Consider the following 20,106-nt stretch of genomic DNA (forward strand, 5'->3'; position numbering starts at 1 on the left):
ATTTTATAACGTTTTAATGTTCTCTAACTTTTTCGTACATACAATTTATTGTTCTTTCTTAATATTTGGTATATGCCTATACTCCAAAAAAAAAAAAAGGTATATGCCTATGTATAAATTTAATTAATTTTATAGTATAGTAGTATGCTTACCCTTTTTAATATATAAGTGTACGTTCAATAAAAATAATGAAAAAAACGTATTCAAAGTTAACGATAAACACAAAAGTTGCTTATAAGTATATAATTTGAGTGCATAACTATAAACAACTGGAAGTTTTATTTTTATTTTTATAACAAGTTTCAAACACTTTGAAAAAAAAAATCCAGAGCAGCAATTTAGAAATTTTGGAAATCTCTAAATGTGTTTCAATTTTCATTCCAATTTTTCAGAAAATATTCTAATTTGAAATTTCAGGTTTGAATTCAAAAATTTTATTAGCGTGGTCTGAAATCTCATGCTAACTTACGGGCCTAAGAATTTCAATTAAGAAAAAGAATAATTCTTTGTTTTCTTGGCAAAAAAAATAACATTAATAAGTTAAATAATTAGTTATTAAATAAAAACAGTGAAAATCGAATCTGCATCATCGTATATAAACGTATACTTTATCGAAATCAAATTTACCGTTCCAACCCGCAACTGGTAATGCATAACCTAAGAGGTGTTTTGGTGACTCGAACGGTTTGACCCAAATAAAGTAAAAAGGCGTAGTTACCAACACATAGTGACAGGATGGAAACCCCAAAAACAAAACTGATAGATTTGAACGACAAAAACGACATTGCAATATTTCGAAGCACACAAGGAATGCGTGTGATTGCACAGTGAATTACAACAAGAGGAAGATCGAGATGCAACAGAGGATTGTTGATTGTACAGAATTCTAGAGAGAGAGAGAGAGAGAGAGAGAGAGAGAGGGAATTGGGGTTCTAGGGTTTGGTGGTGGTGTTGGGGAAGATGTCAGGAGAGGAATACAGCGATGAGAATCATCTGCTGCGATCCTCCAACGACGTTACCAACGACGAAAACGCCGGCGTTTCGGCAGAGAAAGACAACGACTTGGAAGCTCAGGAGGGATTAATAAGCAGCGGGAAAAGCAGTATTAGTCCCACCAGTAGACGAGGCGGAGTCGGAGGCTTCAAGGATCTGCTGATCAAGCATTTGGACGGCGGAGGTGGGCTTTCCGGCCGCCGTCTCAATGTCAAGCGCGGCCGAGATAATTCCCCAAATCACGGCGGTAGAGAGATTAGAGACCAGCAACGGCCCCCTGTAGATCACCACCACCATCATAATCAGCAGCATCATGAGTCTTCGGCCGGAATAGACGGTAATGATGACCTTGCCGATAGTGCGCCGCCCGAATGGGCTTTGCTTCTCCTTGGTTGCCTTCTCGGCCTCGCCACTGGTCTCCTTGTTGCCGCATTTAACAAAGGGGTAAGTTTTCGATCTTTCGGAGCCTCCAGTTGTGTAATACCATTAATGATTTGATGATCCAATTGCTGCCCATCATGAGAAAACTTGTAAATTTTATAAAGTTATGCAAAAGATGTGAACTTGTTGCTTAGGTTTTTGCCACTAGTTACGGTTCTCAGAATGCTTCAAAACCTCCGATGTTTAATCCCAGTAATGTTTTGAGAGATCCAGTTGTTACCCATCATGAAAAATACTTGTAATTTTTGTAAATTTATGCAAAAGATGGGAACTTGTTGCTTAGCTTTTCAGCACTGTATTTTGTGTTCGATATATGTTAAGTTTCTTAGAATGCTTTAATACCTCCAATGCTTAAACCCATTGATGTTTCGGATATCCAATTGTTACCCATCATGAAAAAACTTCTGACGTTTGTAGATTTATGAAAGGGTATGAACTTGCTGCTTAGGTTTACAGCACTGGTTTTTGTGTTTGACACTTGTTGTGGTTCTTAGGATGCTGATTCTGCACATTTCCAACCTCAATTTCTCTGTTAGCATGTATTGCGTTAGATCGAAAGTTGTTTGTATTTGGAAATAATGTCAGTTGTTTTGATGGGCATGGTTCTTGTTTTTAGCAATAAGAGATAAAAATATTGTGCTTCTCTGCATCGTTTTTGGCTTCTATCGTCTGTAAAAGTATGTGTCATTTTTAGTTAATTCGATTGTTTAGCTTCTAAAATCTGCATATTGTGATAAAACTTACAGTGTTCCTAAGTTAAGAAAAAAGAATGTGGGAACTTGTTGCTTGTTTCTATGCCAGTGTCTGTATGACTCGGTGTGATCCAAAATGGTCTACATTTTGAAATGATACCAATAACAAATAAAAGATGGTGCTTCCTGGTACGGTTGTTTAGCTTGTACAGTCTATATAACAGTATGTTTTTCTTTTGTTTATTCTATTAACATTGATTGACGCCCTAGTGCTCATCTAGGTACATGTTATACATGAATGGGCCTGGGCTGGTACTCCAAGTGATGGTGCTGCATGGCTTCGTCTGCAGAGACTGGGCGATACTTGGCATCGAATTCTCTTAATACCAGTCACGGGTGGGGTTATTGTTGGCATGATGCATGGTTTACTCGAAATATTAGGCCAGATAAGGCAGTCCGGTTCCTCTCAAAGACAAGGATTTGATTTACTTGCTGCAGTCTTTCCCTCAATAAAGGCTGTCCAAGCAGCTGTTACTTTAGGTACTGGTTGTTCTTTGGGTCCTGAAGGCCCTAGTGTAGATATTGGAAAATCTTGTGCCAATGGAATCTCATTAATGATGGAGAACAACAGAGAAAGGAAGATTGCCCTTGTTGCAGCAGGTGCAGCAGCTGGAATTTCTTCAGGTACTACCTAGACTTTCTTGTGCTCAATTTGTTTTCACTGATACAATATTTTATAGGAAACACCCTAATTTAGTATTGACTTGAACAATTATTATATATTATTTTCAAAAGAAGAAAAGAATCTGTTCTTTATGACTAACAACTGTGGGAGATTGAAACTTCATTTGAATGTAATTATGTGGTGTACAGTTGATTCATTTCTTTAGTTTTGCAACATCCAGCTGTCTTTGAGATCATGAAATACAAATTATGTAGATAACAAGTGTGCTATTTATTGATGTTAATCTTGGAATTTGTTTCTAAATTAGAGTAACATGTTTGAGTAACTTTACCTTCGATATGAGATGCACTCACCTTTTTCTCATTCGTATTATGTTCATTTATGTGCCTTAATCACAAATATGAACAAATTTAGTTTTGTACTCCTAGAACAGTGAGAATCTTTATGAACTGTTTTTACCAGTGAACAAGTTTGGTAGTAAACTTTTAGGATGTTTTCTCTTCAGGTTTCAACGCGGCAGTTGCTGGTTGTTTCTTTGCTATTGAAACGGTGTTAAGGCCTCTTCGAGCAGAAAACTCACCTCCATTTACAACTGCAATGATTATTTTGGCTTCTGTTATATCATCCACTGTATCTAATGTTTTACAAGGGACTCAGTCAGCATTTACAGTGCCTACATACGATTTAAAATCTGCTGCTGGTACTTGATATTCTCCTCTCTTTCTTTCTTTTTCTCATTTATAGTTTATTTTTTCCTTTTCTTCAATAAAATTAATTCATAATGTTAATTTATTTTATGTGTGTATGTATGTGTTTACTATGTTTTCAGTTTATTTAGCCATATAGGTAATGTTTTCAATTTATTTAGGCATATAGGCATATACATTATCTGATTTATGTGCGCTTATGTGATGTTCCTCAAACAACTATGGCAAAAGTTTTGTGCTTGAGCGTTTAGTGAGATTTTTGTTGGAGTGCTTTTGATCTGTTTCTGACTTGATGGTGTGGAGCAGTCACTTTACATATGATTTGTACCACATTTTGATTCCATCAGTTCCTTTTTTCTATTAATGAATTGTTTAAAATGCAACTTGGTATGAAAATTTCCTAGGACATGTACACTGCTGAATTTCTGTCTTGCATGCATTTTTCAATTTTAAGATAAATGATTTCGGTGCATCTGTTCTGAGATTCCTTTTTATATGTTTTGATGTTGCCTTGTAGAACTTCCTCTATACCTGATATTGGGAATGCTATGTGGTGCTGTAAGTGTAGCCTTGACTCGATTGGTTGCTTGGTTCACAAAGTTCTTTGATTTTATCAAGGAAAGATTTGGTCTTCCTGATGTTGCCTGCCCAGCTTTAGGTGGTTTAGGAGCTGGGATTATCGCTCTTAAGTATCCTGGAATTCTGTATTGGGGATTTACAAATGTTGAAGAAATTTTGCACACTGGGAGGACTGCTTCAGCTCCTGGAATCTGGCTGTTAACTCAGTTATCAGCAGCTAAGGTTGTGGCAACAGCTTTATGCAAGGGTTCTGGGCTGGTAGGTGGCCTATACGCACCAAGCTTGATGATTGGTGCTGCTGTTGGTGCTGTATTTGGGGGTTCAGCTGCAGAACTGATAAACTCAGCGATTCCAGGAAATGCTGCTGTTGCCCAGCCACAGGCTTATGCACTGGTAAAGCTCATTATAAGTGGCTCATTTTGATTTCTGCAATGGTAAATACATACTTTAGTCCATATGATATGACTGAGATAGTTTTAAACTTCGGCAGGTTGGAATGGCTGCTACACTAGCTTCAGTTTGTTCAGTACCATTGACGTCAGTTCTGCTTCTGTTTGAGCTCACAAAAGACTACCGGATTTTGCTCCCTCTCATGGTATTCTTATGCTTATATACATTTTAATTCTTGTATTTGGTGCACAAGTTTTTATTGCTTGGTGTTAATATTTGTTTCGTGCAAGTAGGGGGCTGTTGGATTGGCAATATGGGTGCCCACTGTGGTAAACCAGGCAAAGGAGACTGAACCATCTGAAACACGGAATTCAGCAAGAGTTTATTCTCATGTTTCGGCTGATGAAGAAAAAGACGAAGTTAGTTGGAGACAATGTGATGATGGAGATGACTTGGAACTAACTGTTATTGGAAACAATTCTGACCCCGAATTAGTTAGTGAAGAATTGCTTCTGGAAGATCTAAAGGTTTCACATTTCTTCTTTAAAATTGTTTATCAAGATCTATTTGTCTCACTCACTCACACATAAATGGACAACCTCAATGTGTAATTCAAGTTGTTATCAATTAATTTGATTTTGTTTCACTTTCTTTTGCAACTGCAGCATCTATATTCATTTTTTGCTTTCATTATACCTGACTTGCTCACTTGTTTATCCCTTATATCAGGTTTCGCAAGCCATGTCAAAGAAATATGTGAAGGTTCCTGTGAGCTTGACTCTGAAAGAGGCAATAAAATGCATGCACGAGAGTCATCAGAATTGTGTGTTAGTGGTTGATGATGAAGATTTTCTGGAGGGAGTATTAACATACGGTGATGTTAGACGATTTCAATCGAAGAATTCTAGTGATACATCAAAGAGCGATACTAGATTTTTGGATGTATGTGATGATGTGCACACGTGTTATGTCTTCCATAAGTTTTGTTCTTAGTTAATCCCTAGTTTCTTTATTTCATAATGTGTTTGGTGTTATTTCTACTATAAAAGTTTGTAGTCTTCTAATTATATCCGAACTTGAAATCTTTGCAGGCAAATACATGTCTTGTTTCATCTGTTTGCACTCGACGAGCTCTCTATAGTGGACGAGCGCGTGGTTTATTTACCTGTTATCCGGACACAGATTTAGCAATGGCCAAGGAGCTAATGGAGGCCAAGGATATAAGGCAGTTGCCTGTGGTTAAGCGTGTCAGAGAACCACCAAAAGAAATAAAGCGAAGAATCGTTGCTATTCTTCATTACGATTCAATCTTGAACTGTCTCAGGTTTTCAATACATTCTCACTTTATGGTTATACGATATGATACCTTGTTTCCTCTCCTATATTTGCTGCCTGTTCTTAAACTACACCGGCACTATTAGCCTTGCCCTTAACCTCATATATTTTAATCTGATTGTTCTCTTTTACTTTCAACACTTTCGGCCAAACTGCAAAATATGGACCTTAAGGATGTACTTTGAATCCCTCTTCTCCTTTTTTCCCTTTATGTCTGCTTTGGTGTAAACAAAAATGTGAACTTGCCCGTTCATTAGTTACAAATCATGCTGCTGTTTATGCTTGGGAAATTTACTGTATATTCTAGTCGCTTTTTCCTTTCGTGATAATTTATGCTTGCACTTGAAGAAATTTTGATGCTATAATGTCTCATCGGATGATATCGTGTTTATGCAGAGAGGAGATAAATCACAGGAAAACAGTTCATCAACATAGAATAGAGAATCTCGACGAGATTAACAATGGCCATTAGCTTTTAGCAACAGAGCCGTTGCCAGGCCTGAATGTGAGTCTGCCCACGCGAAAGAGAAGCTCGAAGCTCCAAGCAAAGCGAGAGAGAACGGAAGTTGCTCTGTCAGACTGGTTTTTTCTTTGCTTTTGTGGAGTTTGGCTTCGAAACGAAGTGTATATTTCCAGGTCCTTCATCTGAGGCTTGAGAATTCGTACGGGTTTTTTTGATACCACATATTCTTTTATGTAACCTACCAATTTGTTCATTGTACATCGAAAGCACAATTCATATGATCTAACCTTATAAATGAAAATCATAATGCAAGCAGAATGGTTCGAAAACATGAAATACAAATCATCGACGCGCAACGGTTGATTCTACATAAATAATCCTTTTCTTGAAAGTGGTTTTTCTTCATTTTGCTGAAAGACGTCTCGAGTTTGAAACAGTCCTACGAATAAAGAAATCTATCTCAAAATCTTGGATTTGAATACAATACTTACAAATACTTGGTCCTATTATTGTATGACATTCATATATGCTGTAATGACATCTATCTCACTTCAATACTTAACATTGGTGACCAAACGGATGTTCGATTTATTTTTGAACAAATGATGTTATATACACTAAAGGGGAGGGGTGGGCTTAATCTCACAATGAGCTAGCAATAAAGTGGTTCGAATTCGCATAAGTAATGTGAGCAAAGAACCATGCATATGGTTAAAAGTGGTGGGCTCGTGAATTTGTGGTGATTGGGGGAGTGTAAAGGGATTTTAAACAAAGAAAAACTTTATGAGATATATTTCGTCAAATATTTTGTTTCTCACGTTAAAGAAAAAGTCAAATGTTGCGGCCAAATTATATATCTCAACTCAAGATTATTGAAAGAAAATACAAATTGTTTGAGTCAAATGACTGCACTAACTGCATTGTGGCTTTGTCATTACATAGTTATATACAATCGATGATGATAGATAATTAATCTCCGAGTCTTGAATTCGGGTAACCCCTATAACTAGCGCTAGAATCCCCTAACAGTGTATGTGATTTTCTGTTGGCCATCAGGATCTTTGAAGCTTGTTTTGTTCGTCTTAAAGGACACAAAAAGTACTTGGAGAGCTTACCCCACTAGAAGAAAAATCTCAATAACAATTAAAGGCTCAAGGTTCCTGAAGATAAAGCATGAATCATATACAACACAATAGGACTAGTTGTTGAAAGAAAAACAAGAGAATCATAATCTCGGGTTTGTCTTTAGTAGTCTAGTCTATTCAGTAGTTTGACTTTTTAAACAATTTTCACCATTCATTTCTCAAAGTTTATTTTCACTATTGAAGAAAAAATTGCATAATCTCGTGACTAAAAGTTTGTGTTTACAAGTCCATATTTCTCTTGTTCCTAAATAGTTGTCACTCTCACTTCAAAAAAAATAAATAAATAATAATAATAAAATAAAATAGTTGTTACTCTTCAAAAATAAAAAGAATAGAATTACAACAAAGATAGACAAAGTCATTTGGCATAAGTGTGAGCTAGGCCTGGCAAACGGGTCATTTGGCATACGTGCGAGCTAGGGCTAACAAACGGGTTGTGTTTGTCTTGTTCGTGTCATTTTCATGTCATACATGTTATCTTAACGGATAGTGTCGTGTCAAACCAATTATCTTAACGAGTTCTTAACATGTGAGCAGATAGCAGCCCGATTCGTTAACAGGTCATGTCGTTACGTGTTGGGTTAACAAGTCATACAAGAATTAACACGCCTAATGTCTAGATCTCGTGACAGGTTCTTGACGGGTGACCCAATAGCAACAACTTGTTAATGAGTTGATCCAAAACTAGTTATTTTCGTATCGGATTAACGGATCGCGCAAAAAATTAACAAACCTATGCGTGAGCCCATGCTGAAAGGCTAGTGTTTATAAAACTAATTACTTATGTACTAACTATGAGAAAATCTACTTGGACTAATTGATAAAGAGCCACTTATATGGTTGAATTCATGAGACGGATAACCATTCATTGACTCAAATACCTTGCAGAAGAAATTCAAAACATGCCCAATGTGTCAATAGGAAAAATGTTTAAGTGTCTTTCACTTTTTTCATTTGTAGCGACTCTCCACGTCTAATAATATGAAGAAAGTTTAGATTTTACCTCAAAACTAATCAGAGGAGTAGACCAACTGAACTACTTCATATAAGCTTGTGCAAGGTTCTTTAAGTTTCCAATAAAACATAGCTCTTTGACGTGGGGCGACTCTCACATCCAATACCATAAAGAAATTTCAAACTCCACGTCAAAACTAATCCAAAGAGTAGACCAACTTAACAACTTCGTATAAGCTAATAGAAGGTTCTTTTAACTTTCCGATATAACATAGCTCTCCACTTCCTGACATGTTTAGATCACAATCGGAAAGGGGTTTGATTAGTCAAGACCAAATTTAAAGTATCAGGCTGTAAACCAGTATCTGAAAAAGATTGATTTGATAAACATATAAGCATATGAGTAATTAGAATATAATCACAATTTAGATATTGGTTAAAGAAGAAGTCACCACAAAAAACCAAAAGAAGTTTCAACTTATTCATTTTTAATGGGCAGTACCGACAAGAAAATCTGCACAAAGTCCTCAAGATTACCCAACATTACCGAAAGAAAATGCAGATATTATGGAGGTAATGCATAAAGCTCCATAAAGTAATCTAAACTTAGCCCTGTGATTAGAGACTAATTAATGATATGGGCTCATAATTCCAACAGAGAAAACGAATCCACATGCTTTGTCATCATCATTGAAGACAACTTACTACTAAAACTTCAAAACCCTGAGATTAGTGAGTTCAAATCTTCTGTATTAATTTTGAGTGTAGTCTCTCGGTAGTTTATATTATTGATTAATTGATACGTGTTAAATTTATGAAAACATAGTTAAGTGAGGTTAACATTATGACACGTGTTAATAAACGGTGGAGACTACAAAAAAAACCACACGTAAAATGAATACAGAAGATTTAAACTCGAAATTAGGTTCCTACTTAAGTTTGCTGACTAAGTTCGACCTACAACAATAATGGTCAGCTAATCAGTTGATAATCTATCCTCGTGGGGTGGCCTTGTGTGCGACCGGACGGATACAAATTCTTATGGGGTGGGGCTATGGATGGGCAGAGATGTCGAGAAAATGCAGTGGGGTTTGGAGTTATGTGAGTAGTCACATAAACACGTGATACGACTGCTGTACATCTAATTTGAATGGAGGATATTGAAGGAAATTATTTGAATTTTGATAGCGGTAAATTTGCTCCAAAAATTTTAAAACATTAGAATGAAGTCTATGGTAGGCCTCGGAATGTCATCATGAACTGCTTGCCTCTCAAATGCACCATGCATATCACCTTAACTTTTCAGGACTAATCACCAATTAAACCTCAAAACATGTGACAAAAAGCTTTAATATTACCTTGTTCTTTATTTTTTTTGGTCAATGGTAATTTTAATTTTACCTAGTTTGTTTTAGTCTGCCCACTTGCTCAACTAACAATTTTATTGAAAATTAATTAGGCGAAAAAATTATATTGTACGGTTGTTATATGCGGCGGCACACTCACACAAAGAGTGAATGTGAATGTGCTGCTGCAACCGCACCCGAGGTCATGCTGCAGTGGGCCTTGTACCCTCAACAACTAAACAGTAGCAGAAGACATCGAACAAGGTGAAGGAAGTGCTCACTTTAAGTTCTATAGAGCTTTTTAGTTTTTACTAGAAAATAAGTGATAAAGTTGAGTCATACTTGTTCACATAAAACCATGCATATCTTTCAAATTCAAGGTAAAATTGAAACAGGAATAGCTAGCCCTAAAGGTAAAATAAATTTAAGAACTAGTGCATTCACATTGAGATTATGAACAAACATGTTAAACAAATTTGATAAGGAGGATTTGGAGATGAATAATTTCTAAGTGTAACTGAAAAATATGAATTTTTTAGTTGGGTTACCAGTGTCTTCAGAGGCGAAGGCATAGAGCGAGGCACTTGGGATTTTGCAAGACGAGGCATAAGACTTTCGGGTTTTTTCCTTTTTTTCTAGAATTACAATACCACAAAGGCAAAGGATGAGAGGATGAGAGGATGACTTCACTAGTACAATATCAAGAACCCTTTCTTGTCTTCTGTAGTGAGCTCAAGAGAAAAGGTTGGAGTTTCGGAGCTAACAATCTGGTGCAGGGCGGAAGTTTAGCACCAAAGCAGAACGATAAATGATGAACAATGTATGAAAACAATCACAGAAATATATTAAGCAAACTGCAAAAGATTCCAATTACTCAAGGACTGCTATTACAATTTTACAAAATCACATATCAGCTTTCTATGAACATAAACCAAGTGTGATGGACAATGGTGAAACTAGTTAGCAAAACTGTGAGAGAGGAAGGAACACAAGCCAAATAGAAAGAAACAAAGTCCTTTTCGAAGTCTTGGTTATACACACGATTTTTCGAATAAACGAATATACATTTCACCCCAACTTTGAGCTAACAAGAGACTTCATCATTTACCTTGTTCTCCCTATGCGTTTTCTTCTACATCTCTCTCCGATTCACGGTTCTATTATATACAGTCCGCACACTGCGAAGGATAGGACCTCCCGTCTTCGATTTCAGAAACTTCTTTGATCATTGGAACCACCTCCGGTTGACGTGTGCTATGAACTAAGTCTTTCTTTTATGGTTCCTCAACAACAGTCTCTTTCAGCGAAAAGCCATCAAGGACGTCATTTTCTGAACTAACCTGAAGCTCTTTAAACATTGCCATAACTTGAATCATGTTTGGTCTTCGGAATGGCCTGTCATCAAGGCACTCAAAGGCAATCCTCAGATACTGGTATAGTTCATCCTCACCAAATATCTGCGTCAACAGCTCAGCGTCCAGTATCTCATTCCATCTCTTCTCTCTCTGAAGCTGCTTTGCCCATCCAACCAGGTTGTTGTCATCACCAAATGCTGACGGGTCTATAGGCCTTTTTCCCGAGAGAAGCTCTAGCAGAATAACACCGTAGCTGTAGACATCCCCTTTTGTTGTGCATCGAAAACTCTGGTAGTACTCGGGGGGAACATAACCCGGAGTGCCTGCAAGGGTGCTCACGCTGAGATGAGTATCAAGGGCATTGACCAATCTTGCCATGCCAAAATCAGATACTCTGGCCTCAAAATTTTCATCCAGAAGAACATTGCTAGACTTCATGTCGCGGTGGATAATATGAGGTATGCAACTATGGTGAAGGAAAGCTAGACCTCTCGCGGAACCAATAGCAATCTTCTTTCTTGCTGCCCAATCAAGCCTTGAAACCCCTGCCTTAGATTTGTCATGAAGAACAGCCTCCAGACTTCCCCATTTCATGTACTCATACACAAGAAGTCTCTCCTCGCCAATCTTACAGTACCCTAACAAAGGAACCAGGTTTCGGTGCTTGATTTTCCCAATAGTTTCCATTTCCGCCATAAACTCCCTGTCACCTTGGCCTGTGACTTGGATTAGCTTTTTAATTGCAACAACAGAGCCATCTCCCAGTTGTGCCTTGTAGACCTCGCCAAATCCTCCAGTGCCTATCAAGCTGTCTGCACTGAAACCATTGGTAGCTTCGAGCAGATGGCGAAGGTCAGTTTCCTCAAAGGCTTCTCAAATGTGGCAACATTGATGCTCAGAGGCTCGGGAACACTGGAAAGTTTCCAGCTGCTGCCACCGGAAGTTGGAAGGCTTTCGATATATTTCTCTCTCTTTTCCTCCTTCTGCTGGTACTTCTTCACCCGATACAGCATTAGCGTAAGTATGAGGATACAGAAGAAAAAGAACGTGACGCCAATTACCATTCCTGAAGTCAAAGAATTATTTCTCCCTCCAACTTTGGAATCTGTTGAGTGCCTTTGAGAGCTACATGCCACCAAGGGTACCCCGCAAAGGCCGGAGTTGTTCTCATATCTAGACGCTGGGAAAGTGGTCAGCTGACCTCCGGAAGGGATGGGACCAGTGAGGTTGTTGTTAGACACATCAAGGTCATTCAGAAAAGAGAGAGTCCCCAACGATCCTGGGACAAAACCCTGAAGGTTGTTATGAGAGAGATCAAGGACTCCAACTGCTTTCAATCCTCCAAAGCTATCAGGAATGTTTCCGGATAGCTTGTTGTGTCCTAGGTTAAGGACTTGTACGTAGGACAGCGTACCTAAATTTTCAGGAATGGTTCCAGTCAAGGAGTTGTAGGATAGATCAAGGAAGATCATGCTGCCATTGCTGGTGAATGTGTAAACTGTCCATCCAGAGTAAATTCTAGTCGACGAGCACGAGTGAACCATAGGAAACTTTTCTAGTGTTTCTGCTCGGATTCCCTCAAACTCAACTAGTCCTCCTGCACCCCTGCAAGATGTCCCACCCTCATTTCTTACAAATGCAAACTGCTTCCCGGACACAATCCCAGGAAGGACTAGGCCGGCTTGGTTGGAAAGCTCTGGTGGGATAGAACCACTTAGGCCATTGCTGTTCAAATCAAGCCAAATGAGGTTCTCACACTTGCCAAGCTCAGCTGGAATCTGTCCCGAGAGCGAATTGTTGCCCAACTGGAGTATAGCAAGCTTATGTAGATTCCCAATGCCAGATGGGATATCTCCGCTAAGGCGGTTACCAGATAGTGACACCCAAATCATATTGGTGCAGTTGACAATAGACCGCGGAATGGTTCCAGTGATGAGATTGTTGTTGAGAATCAGAGTTTCCAGGTTTCCTCCATCGATGCAAATGTCTTCTGGGATTTCACCGGTGAGGTTGTTTGCCCACATAACCAAGTCAGAGAGCTTCGGCAATCTCCAAATTTCTGAAGGAATTGGACCACTCAAGTGGTTGAAGCTCAGATCAATGGAATTCAGGTTCTTGCAGTTTCCAAGCTCGAGGGCACATTCCCGGACAGAAAATTGTTAGCTAGAAGCACCTTTTCTAAAACTGATGCAGCATTGGAGGAGCAAAACCCTGAAGGAATGTTCCCAGTGAAGGTGTTCGAACTGAGATCGAGCACTTGAAGCTGCGTGCCATTGGTAAGAGACAGCGGCACAGAACCAGTTATGTTGTTGAATGGTACATAGAGATATCTCAAGCTCGGAAGACTGCTTACAACGGTATTGAGGAAATTCCCCGAGAGCTGATTGTGTCCGAGATTGAGGCTAACCAATGAAGTGCAGGACAAAAAACTCGAAGGGAACTCTCCAGAGAGAATGTTACCAGAAATATCAAGTTCCTGAAGAGTCCCACAAGCTTTTCCTAGTTCGGCTGGAATTTCACCCGAAAAAAGATTATGACCAAGAAATAGTTGCCTCAATTTCTTGAGATTTCCCAACAAAACACCCGGGATTTCGTTCTCAAGCTTATTATTCGAGAGGTCTAGCGTCTCCAGAGCCTGACAGTTTTCGAAACTTGGAGGAAACTGATCCCCGGAGAGTGCATTGTGTGATAGCCTAAGCAAAGTGAGGCTGCTGCACTGCCCGAAATCAAGGGCGGAAAACGTCCCCGAAAAATTGTTGCTTGAGAGATCCAAATACTTGAGAGAAGCTGAAGCCTTCGCAATGAAGCTGTTCGGTAATTCCCCGGAAAAGCTATTGTATGAAAGGTCAAGGGTTGATACATTCTTGCAGGACAAGAAAGAATCACTCAGCTTTCCGGTGAGCTTGTTGTGTGAAATATTGAGCAAGTTCAGACTGTTGCAAGTCAACGAATCCGCATTCGAAATCAGATTGTGAGAGATGTCCAGCTGAAGCAGAGAAGCACCAAACCCTAGATCGCCTCCGGGGATTAAATTTCGAGACAGGTTAGCGAAAACAAGGCGGTCGCAGTCCTGAAGAAACGATCGGATTGGAAGCGCTTGGGAGATGTTGTTGGAGGACAAGTCAACGGTTTCAAGTCTGCATGATGCTACATTGGACACAGAGAGATCAGCAGCAGAGAAATAATTGCCCTGCAGGTGGAGTTGCTGGAGGCTCGGCAGGGTGGCCAGAGGCGGAAGGTGGAGGCCGCCAATGAGACCGGCGTTAGAGAGGTTGAGGGAGGTGACTGCACCGTCGGAGGAGCAGGTGATGCCTTTCCATGAGCAGAGAGGAGTGGTGGAATCAGGTTTCCAATCAGATAAGATGCCGTGGGGATCAGATACAACAGAAGATTGTTTGAATGCATACAACATCTCCACCACATCACCACCGCCACCGCCACCGCTGCTTGAAGACAAAATTCTGGCGCCTGAGGTCAAACTTAGGAGCAGGTGGATGTGAAAAACAAACAAAAGCAGAAAGGAAAAAAATCCCATCATCCCTTGTTGTGATCTGAACTTCTAATCTCTCTCCAACATCATCAACCTTTCAGAATTCCATGAAAGAAAGGTATCTTTTTGTTTTTTTTGCAGATTTCTGAAAATGAAGAAAAATATAAAAACTATACAATTTTCGTTCACCTAAAACTCAACCAGTTTTCTTCATTCCAGATCTGAGCTGAAAGTCTGAACCTCCATATCATTTCTTCCACACATTTCATCAAGTGGGGCTTGCTTGGAAGCTGCAAAATTGAAAATTTAAAAACCCAATTAAAATTCAGAAAAAGAAAATTAAAATAAACAAAAGGGTTGGTGGGATTGGCGGTGGAAATCACTGTCAAGCATCAAAAATTTATGAAAGCATCAAACTTTGAAAGAAACCCATCAAAAACACAACATTTAAGACTTAAGAGCTAGAAAATACCATGAAAAATTATAACATGAATGAATAATGATAGAGAAAGATGATGATATTAATGGAAAAAAGAAAAGTAGGGCTTCAACTTAAGGGGCAAGTGCTCAGAAATAATGGGCAGTCAGAGATGGTGAAGAAAAAGAAAGGAGGGAGAGAGAGAGAGAGAGAGAGAGAGAGAGGGGGAGAGAGAGACCTCGGAGCTGACAGAGTCTCTGGATACGATGTTCAGAACTGTCGGGTCTCTGGTAAACATCAAACCAAAGTACAGTAGTAGTACATACTATATAGCATTTCACATGATACAACCTTAATAATATTTCTTCTGTTTTTTCTTTTTTCTTTGGTGTTTGAGTGATGAATTTTTAGAACCCAGAAGAAGAAGCAGAAACCCCAAAAATATTTCCTGTGAATGTGACACTCAGAAGTGTCATATGATGAATGGTTCTGTTTGGAAGGTGAGAAAAAAAGAACAGAAAAAGAAAGAAAAAATGGCCTTGGACAGGAAGGGGAGGGAGGGAAGGATGCTTTAGAGGAAGTAAAGTGAGACAGAAAACAAGAATATAATACAAGACAAGTTGGTGGGCTTTTGGGGCAGAGGAGAGATAAAGTCGAGAGAGAGTAAATTGTGGGGAGTGATGCCACCCCATCTTTTTTCTCTAATTCTGGGTCCAGTCAAACTTTGGATATGCTCCCTCTCTCTCTCTCTCTCTCTCTCTCTCTCTCTCTCGCGTGTCAATTTCTGGCAATTTCGGGGCATTTGGTTGGAAACTTGGACGGATTACCCCGCACGTACGTCTCTGAAACGTGATTGTGATTTTCTTCCTTTCTTTATTATAGGGTTTTGATTGTTAATACCATTGTAGAATTATGTGAAAATATCTGAATAATTTTATTAATGTTTACAATTTTGTTAATTGCCCAAAAATGTTTGGGTTAGAGTAATGTTAGCCAGTTTTCTCTTTCTTTTACCTTTTTTAAGTATGTTTTGTTCACGTTCTCATATTGTAATAAGGCAGAAGTATGGTTGGAAATATTTACTTTTCTAAGTCATTATTCAAAGATTATCGCTACAAAGTATTAGATTCAACAACGTTGGAAAATATTTAATCATTTGTTTAACGTCGTGATAACTGCAATAGTTAATGGTCAAAATAGTGAACACACTTTTTATTTGATAACAGCTACATAAGTTAAACGCTTTTTAGTTGGTTGATTTTTTGGGTTGATATATTTACTTAATAACAATTAAATGATTAAATAATTTTTGAGTTTATCGATTTATTTTCTTAGTAATTAATAAAAACATTGAGTTTACCTATTTATTTAATAACAATTAGATGACAAAACGGTTTTTGAGTTGTTTGATTTGCTTTCTTAAATGAACTTTAAAAATGACCCTATAAAATGGACACTTTACAATGTTTCATGATCAAATTACGTTGGAAGAAAAAAAATAGGAGTACAAAGCGTTCATCCAATGTAATATCACATCTACTAAGTATATATTCATGTTTACGTAATTGGAAATAATGTTACGACGAAACCTAAAAATCGATCATTAGTCCAATTTAAGTATCTCTACAGGATAATTTTTTTATATGTAGGAGTCATTTTCTTATGTTATTCTCCCTTCTATCCACAAGAAATGTGATGTATAATGTGATTATTTGCTTTCATCACTGTCATTTTTGTATGTACTATACAAGCATATTAAATACCAAATTCAAAGTAGGATATATTCCTTGGTAGTTTCGGAAACACAATCTTCAAATCCCAACACAAATAGATTAAAAACAAGTTTGAGATCGACTCAATATATATCAACAAGGTTATACATTACCAAAATAAAAAGGCATTGAAATATATCAGTCAATGTTGGATAAAGAGAATTTGTCTCTTGTACTTCTCTTTAAATTGTTGTAAGAGTGTATTTTTGTTCACCATCCTTAAATGGAGGTAACACTCCCCATCATATTTATCACTGTTGAATGAGTTCAAATTTTGAAATGGGGTCTACACACCCCTTTTTACCTCCCACACATCCCTCTCAATTTTCAGTTGTGAATTGAAGAAGACAAAGGACAAAAATTAACAAGAAGTGTGTGAGAAGAAAAAATGAGTGTATGGGTACCACCACCCTTTTGAGATTTGTGTCTATCCACTACACAGATCTCGAAATTTAAACTCATCTAATGATAATAAATAAAGTGATGAGCATCACCATCGCTTTTTTTTTTTTAATACATCGATATTTTTACACTAAAGGGAGAGGGAGTTCAACTAAGCCACACAATGTGTAGCCTAATTTGATTTCAAATTCGCCATTCATGAGATTCGAACACAAGACCTCTCACTTTCAAGTGAAAATGAATACCATCAAACCGCGGTACTGAGTGGTAGCATCCCCATCATTGGAGAAGCAAAAATATTCCAATTGTTATTACTTATTACAAGTTTTTTCCATCTTGTCTTGAACATGTATGCGAATCTAGTGTATTTAAATATTTATCAATACTTCTACCTTTCATCTTTCACTTGAAAACATAATATATCATTATTTACTCGACTTGCGTGATTACTAAGGCCTCTTCATACATTGACTATCATATATATATATATATATATATATATATATATATAGAAGTTATGTTGAATAATACTCCACTATATATTTACATAGAAAAAGAGGAGCAAGAAATTAAGCAAGGTTTCATACGTCATAACATTGAATAAAACAGGCTTAAAAAAAATATTTGTAAGACTGAAAAAGTTAATAAAAAACCAAGCAAGGACTTTAAAGTGGTGACAGTTCATTACATGTATATATTTTTGATGTGACGGAAACACGGTCTGATATATTAAATATAATAACATAACTAGTTTGAAACTTAATAAATATATATATATATATATATATATATATAACCAATTATATATGACATTTGATGTATCAGGTCGTGTTTTCAGCACATTAAAAAATTTATCTATTGCATGAGAGAATGGAGAAACTAATATATACTATAGTTATTACAAGAATTTCGTCATTGAGTAAGTGTATTGGTCCCCGATAAGCTGCTCCTCCAAATACATATTGTATGTTTAAATACTAAATTCTTGCTTTCCAAGAGGCCATCCAATTAGGATTTTTCTTGCAAGTGTCAATATTTTAGTATGATTTTTTAATTAAACTGGTCTATGAGATTGTTATAACCCCTCATTTTGGTCTTTGATATTAAAAATAGATAGAAGTGGTCCATGAAGTTGTTTACCTTAAACCATTTTAGTTATTACGTGAAAAACCTTCGTTAAATTGAACAAATCATTTTAGTCAATCAATATTTAAGTAATAATCCAATCATTAAAAATCACATAAAATGATTTACAATATTTAATTTAAATATATAATTTACCTTAGCATTACAAAGCGAATAGATAACTCATTTTTTGTTTACGCGTTTCGTGCGTGTACGGTTATTTCGAGTCACTAAAATAATAAGGTGGTGGTGGTGGTGGTATGGTATAAAAATAGAAATTTTCGAAAAGCTGAGAGAAGGCGCGGCCCGCGGGACATAGGGTTTGGGGATCTCTCTCGATCGGGGGTCTCTCACTCAAAAACTTCAAAACCCTAAAACTCCAAGTCTGCCAAAATATTTGTAATTGTTGTGAGCTTGTAGCTGAGTGAGGGTGCATTTTGTCAGTATGCTTTGCACACGAGTGCATCGGTTTCTAAACAAAAATTAGGGCAAAAAAATATAGGCCCAAAACCCCATCAGCAGTTCCCGCTAGATTCGCCCTTTGCACCCTAATCCAGCAAATAAATACAACAATTAAACAATATAATAAAGTAACTAAAACTGTCATGTATAATATCTTTAGTCATCTTTATTTGAATATTATCATAGGAGTTCAATTACAAATTTAGTCCCCGAATTTTAGTGATCGTTCTACTTTAATCTAAATTTGTTTTTGTTTGAAGTTGGCCTCTGAACTGTTAAAAATCTATTAAATGAGGAGAAAAGTGACGTCTGTTACAAAAGTAGACAAAATTAATAACAAGTGCAATTTATTTTGTTTTTAGTTAGAACAAACCACACAGTTTCCTTATTATTGGTTTTCTCAAGGTGAGGAATATTTTTTCTAATTTGTCAATTTTAGTGACGATTAAAAAGCATCTCCAAACAAAACTTGTCGACTTGGTTTTGACCGTTTTCTTAGCTTAAATGCTTACTTCTATACCAAAGTGGTCGCGTGCTAATCGATAGAAGACATTTTGAGCAAGTGGGTAAGTTATCAAAATGTCCTTCAATATTAAGTTATGTGTTATTCAGTCAACTTTTACAACGAAAGTTACATTCTATCCTCGTTAGACACATTTTTAAAAGGTGGAGGACTAAAGTGGGAAATCCCAATAGCTTAGGAAGCAAATATGAAATAATCCTTATAAAATCATTGGCAACATTGTCATAACACGTATGATTGAGAAAATATTTAAATAAATGTTACTGTTCAGCTATATATGCAGCCAAAACAAAAATGCTCTTGCTTAAGCTAAAAACAGCGGAATCCTCGCAAAGAAAGCAGGCTGATTTATGGACCGTCCCTTTTATTTATTTATATAATAAGTTGGTAATGAATAAAGTGCCAAAATCCACACTACCCCGCGGCAACTCCACCATGCCAAAAGGCATATAAATTAAGGAGGAGTTTTGTTATATAAAACTTGTATGGTAAGATTACAGTACTTTCATAAAAGTATATTGTGCAAATCAAATAAAGATATATTTAAGTTTTTACCATAAAAGAATGGCAAGATTACAGTACTACCATAAAACTTGTAGGGTAAGATTACAGTACTACCATAAAAGTTTATTAATTATAAAAGTATATTGTGCTAATAAAATAAAGATATACTTATGTTTTTGTTCATATGTCATTATTTTATTAGCACGAGCAAGACGTCACGTGGCAGTTTTATTTAAAATATTCACGAAATTATCGATATTTTTGTGGAATATCCGAAAAATCAAGGATAGATATAGAGGAGGGTTGAAATTCAAACTTCATCCTA

General features: G+C 37.2%; 2 protein-coding genes across 2 annotated transcripts; one reads left to right on the forward strand and one right to left on the reverse strand.

The window, feature by feature from the left end:
* Positions 1 to 752: 752 nt before the first annotated feature.
* Positions 753 to 6,627, forward strand: LOC103963345 (chloride channel protein CLC-f). Its single transcript, XM_009376166.3, has 9 exons — positions 753 to 1,437; positions 2,408 to 2,810; positions 3,317 to 3,511; positions 4,036 to 4,490; positions 4,588 to 4,692; positions 4,781 to 5,014; positions 5,217 to 5,429; positions 5,579 to 5,811; positions 6,219 to 6,627. Exons 1-9 carry the CDS (start codon positions 961 to 963, stop codon positions 6,292 to 6,294), a joined length of 2,391 nt encoding a protein of 796 aa, XP_009374441.2. The 5' UTR covers positions 753 to 960; the 3' UTR covers positions 6,295 to 6,627.
* A 3,926-nt stretch (positions 6,628 to 10,553) lies between these two features.
* Positions 10,554 to 15,593, reverse strand: LOC103963344 (receptor-like protein kinase BRI1-like 3). The gene is given in 4 exon segments (XM_009376165.3): positions 10,554 to 11,933; positions 11,936 to 13,219; positions 13,222 to 14,865; positions 15,232 to 15,593. Coding segments are annotated over 3 exon segments (3,615 nt in total). The 5' UTR covers positions 14,624 to 14,865; positions 15,232 to 15,593; the 3' UTR covers positions 10,554 to 11,004.
* Between the last annotated feature and the right edge of the window lie 4,513 nt (positions 15,594 to 20,106).

This window comes from the organism of the source record quoted next, unplaced genomic scaffold (assembly GCF_019419815.1).
Source record: "Pyrus x bretschneideri cultivar Hongxiangsu unplaced genomic scaffold, Pyrus_bretschneideri_v1 Contig51, whole genome shotgun sequence".
Classification (NCBI taxonomy): Eukaryota; Viridiplantae; Streptophyta; class Magnoliopsida; order Rosales; family Rosaceae; genus Pyrus; species Pyrus x bretschneideri.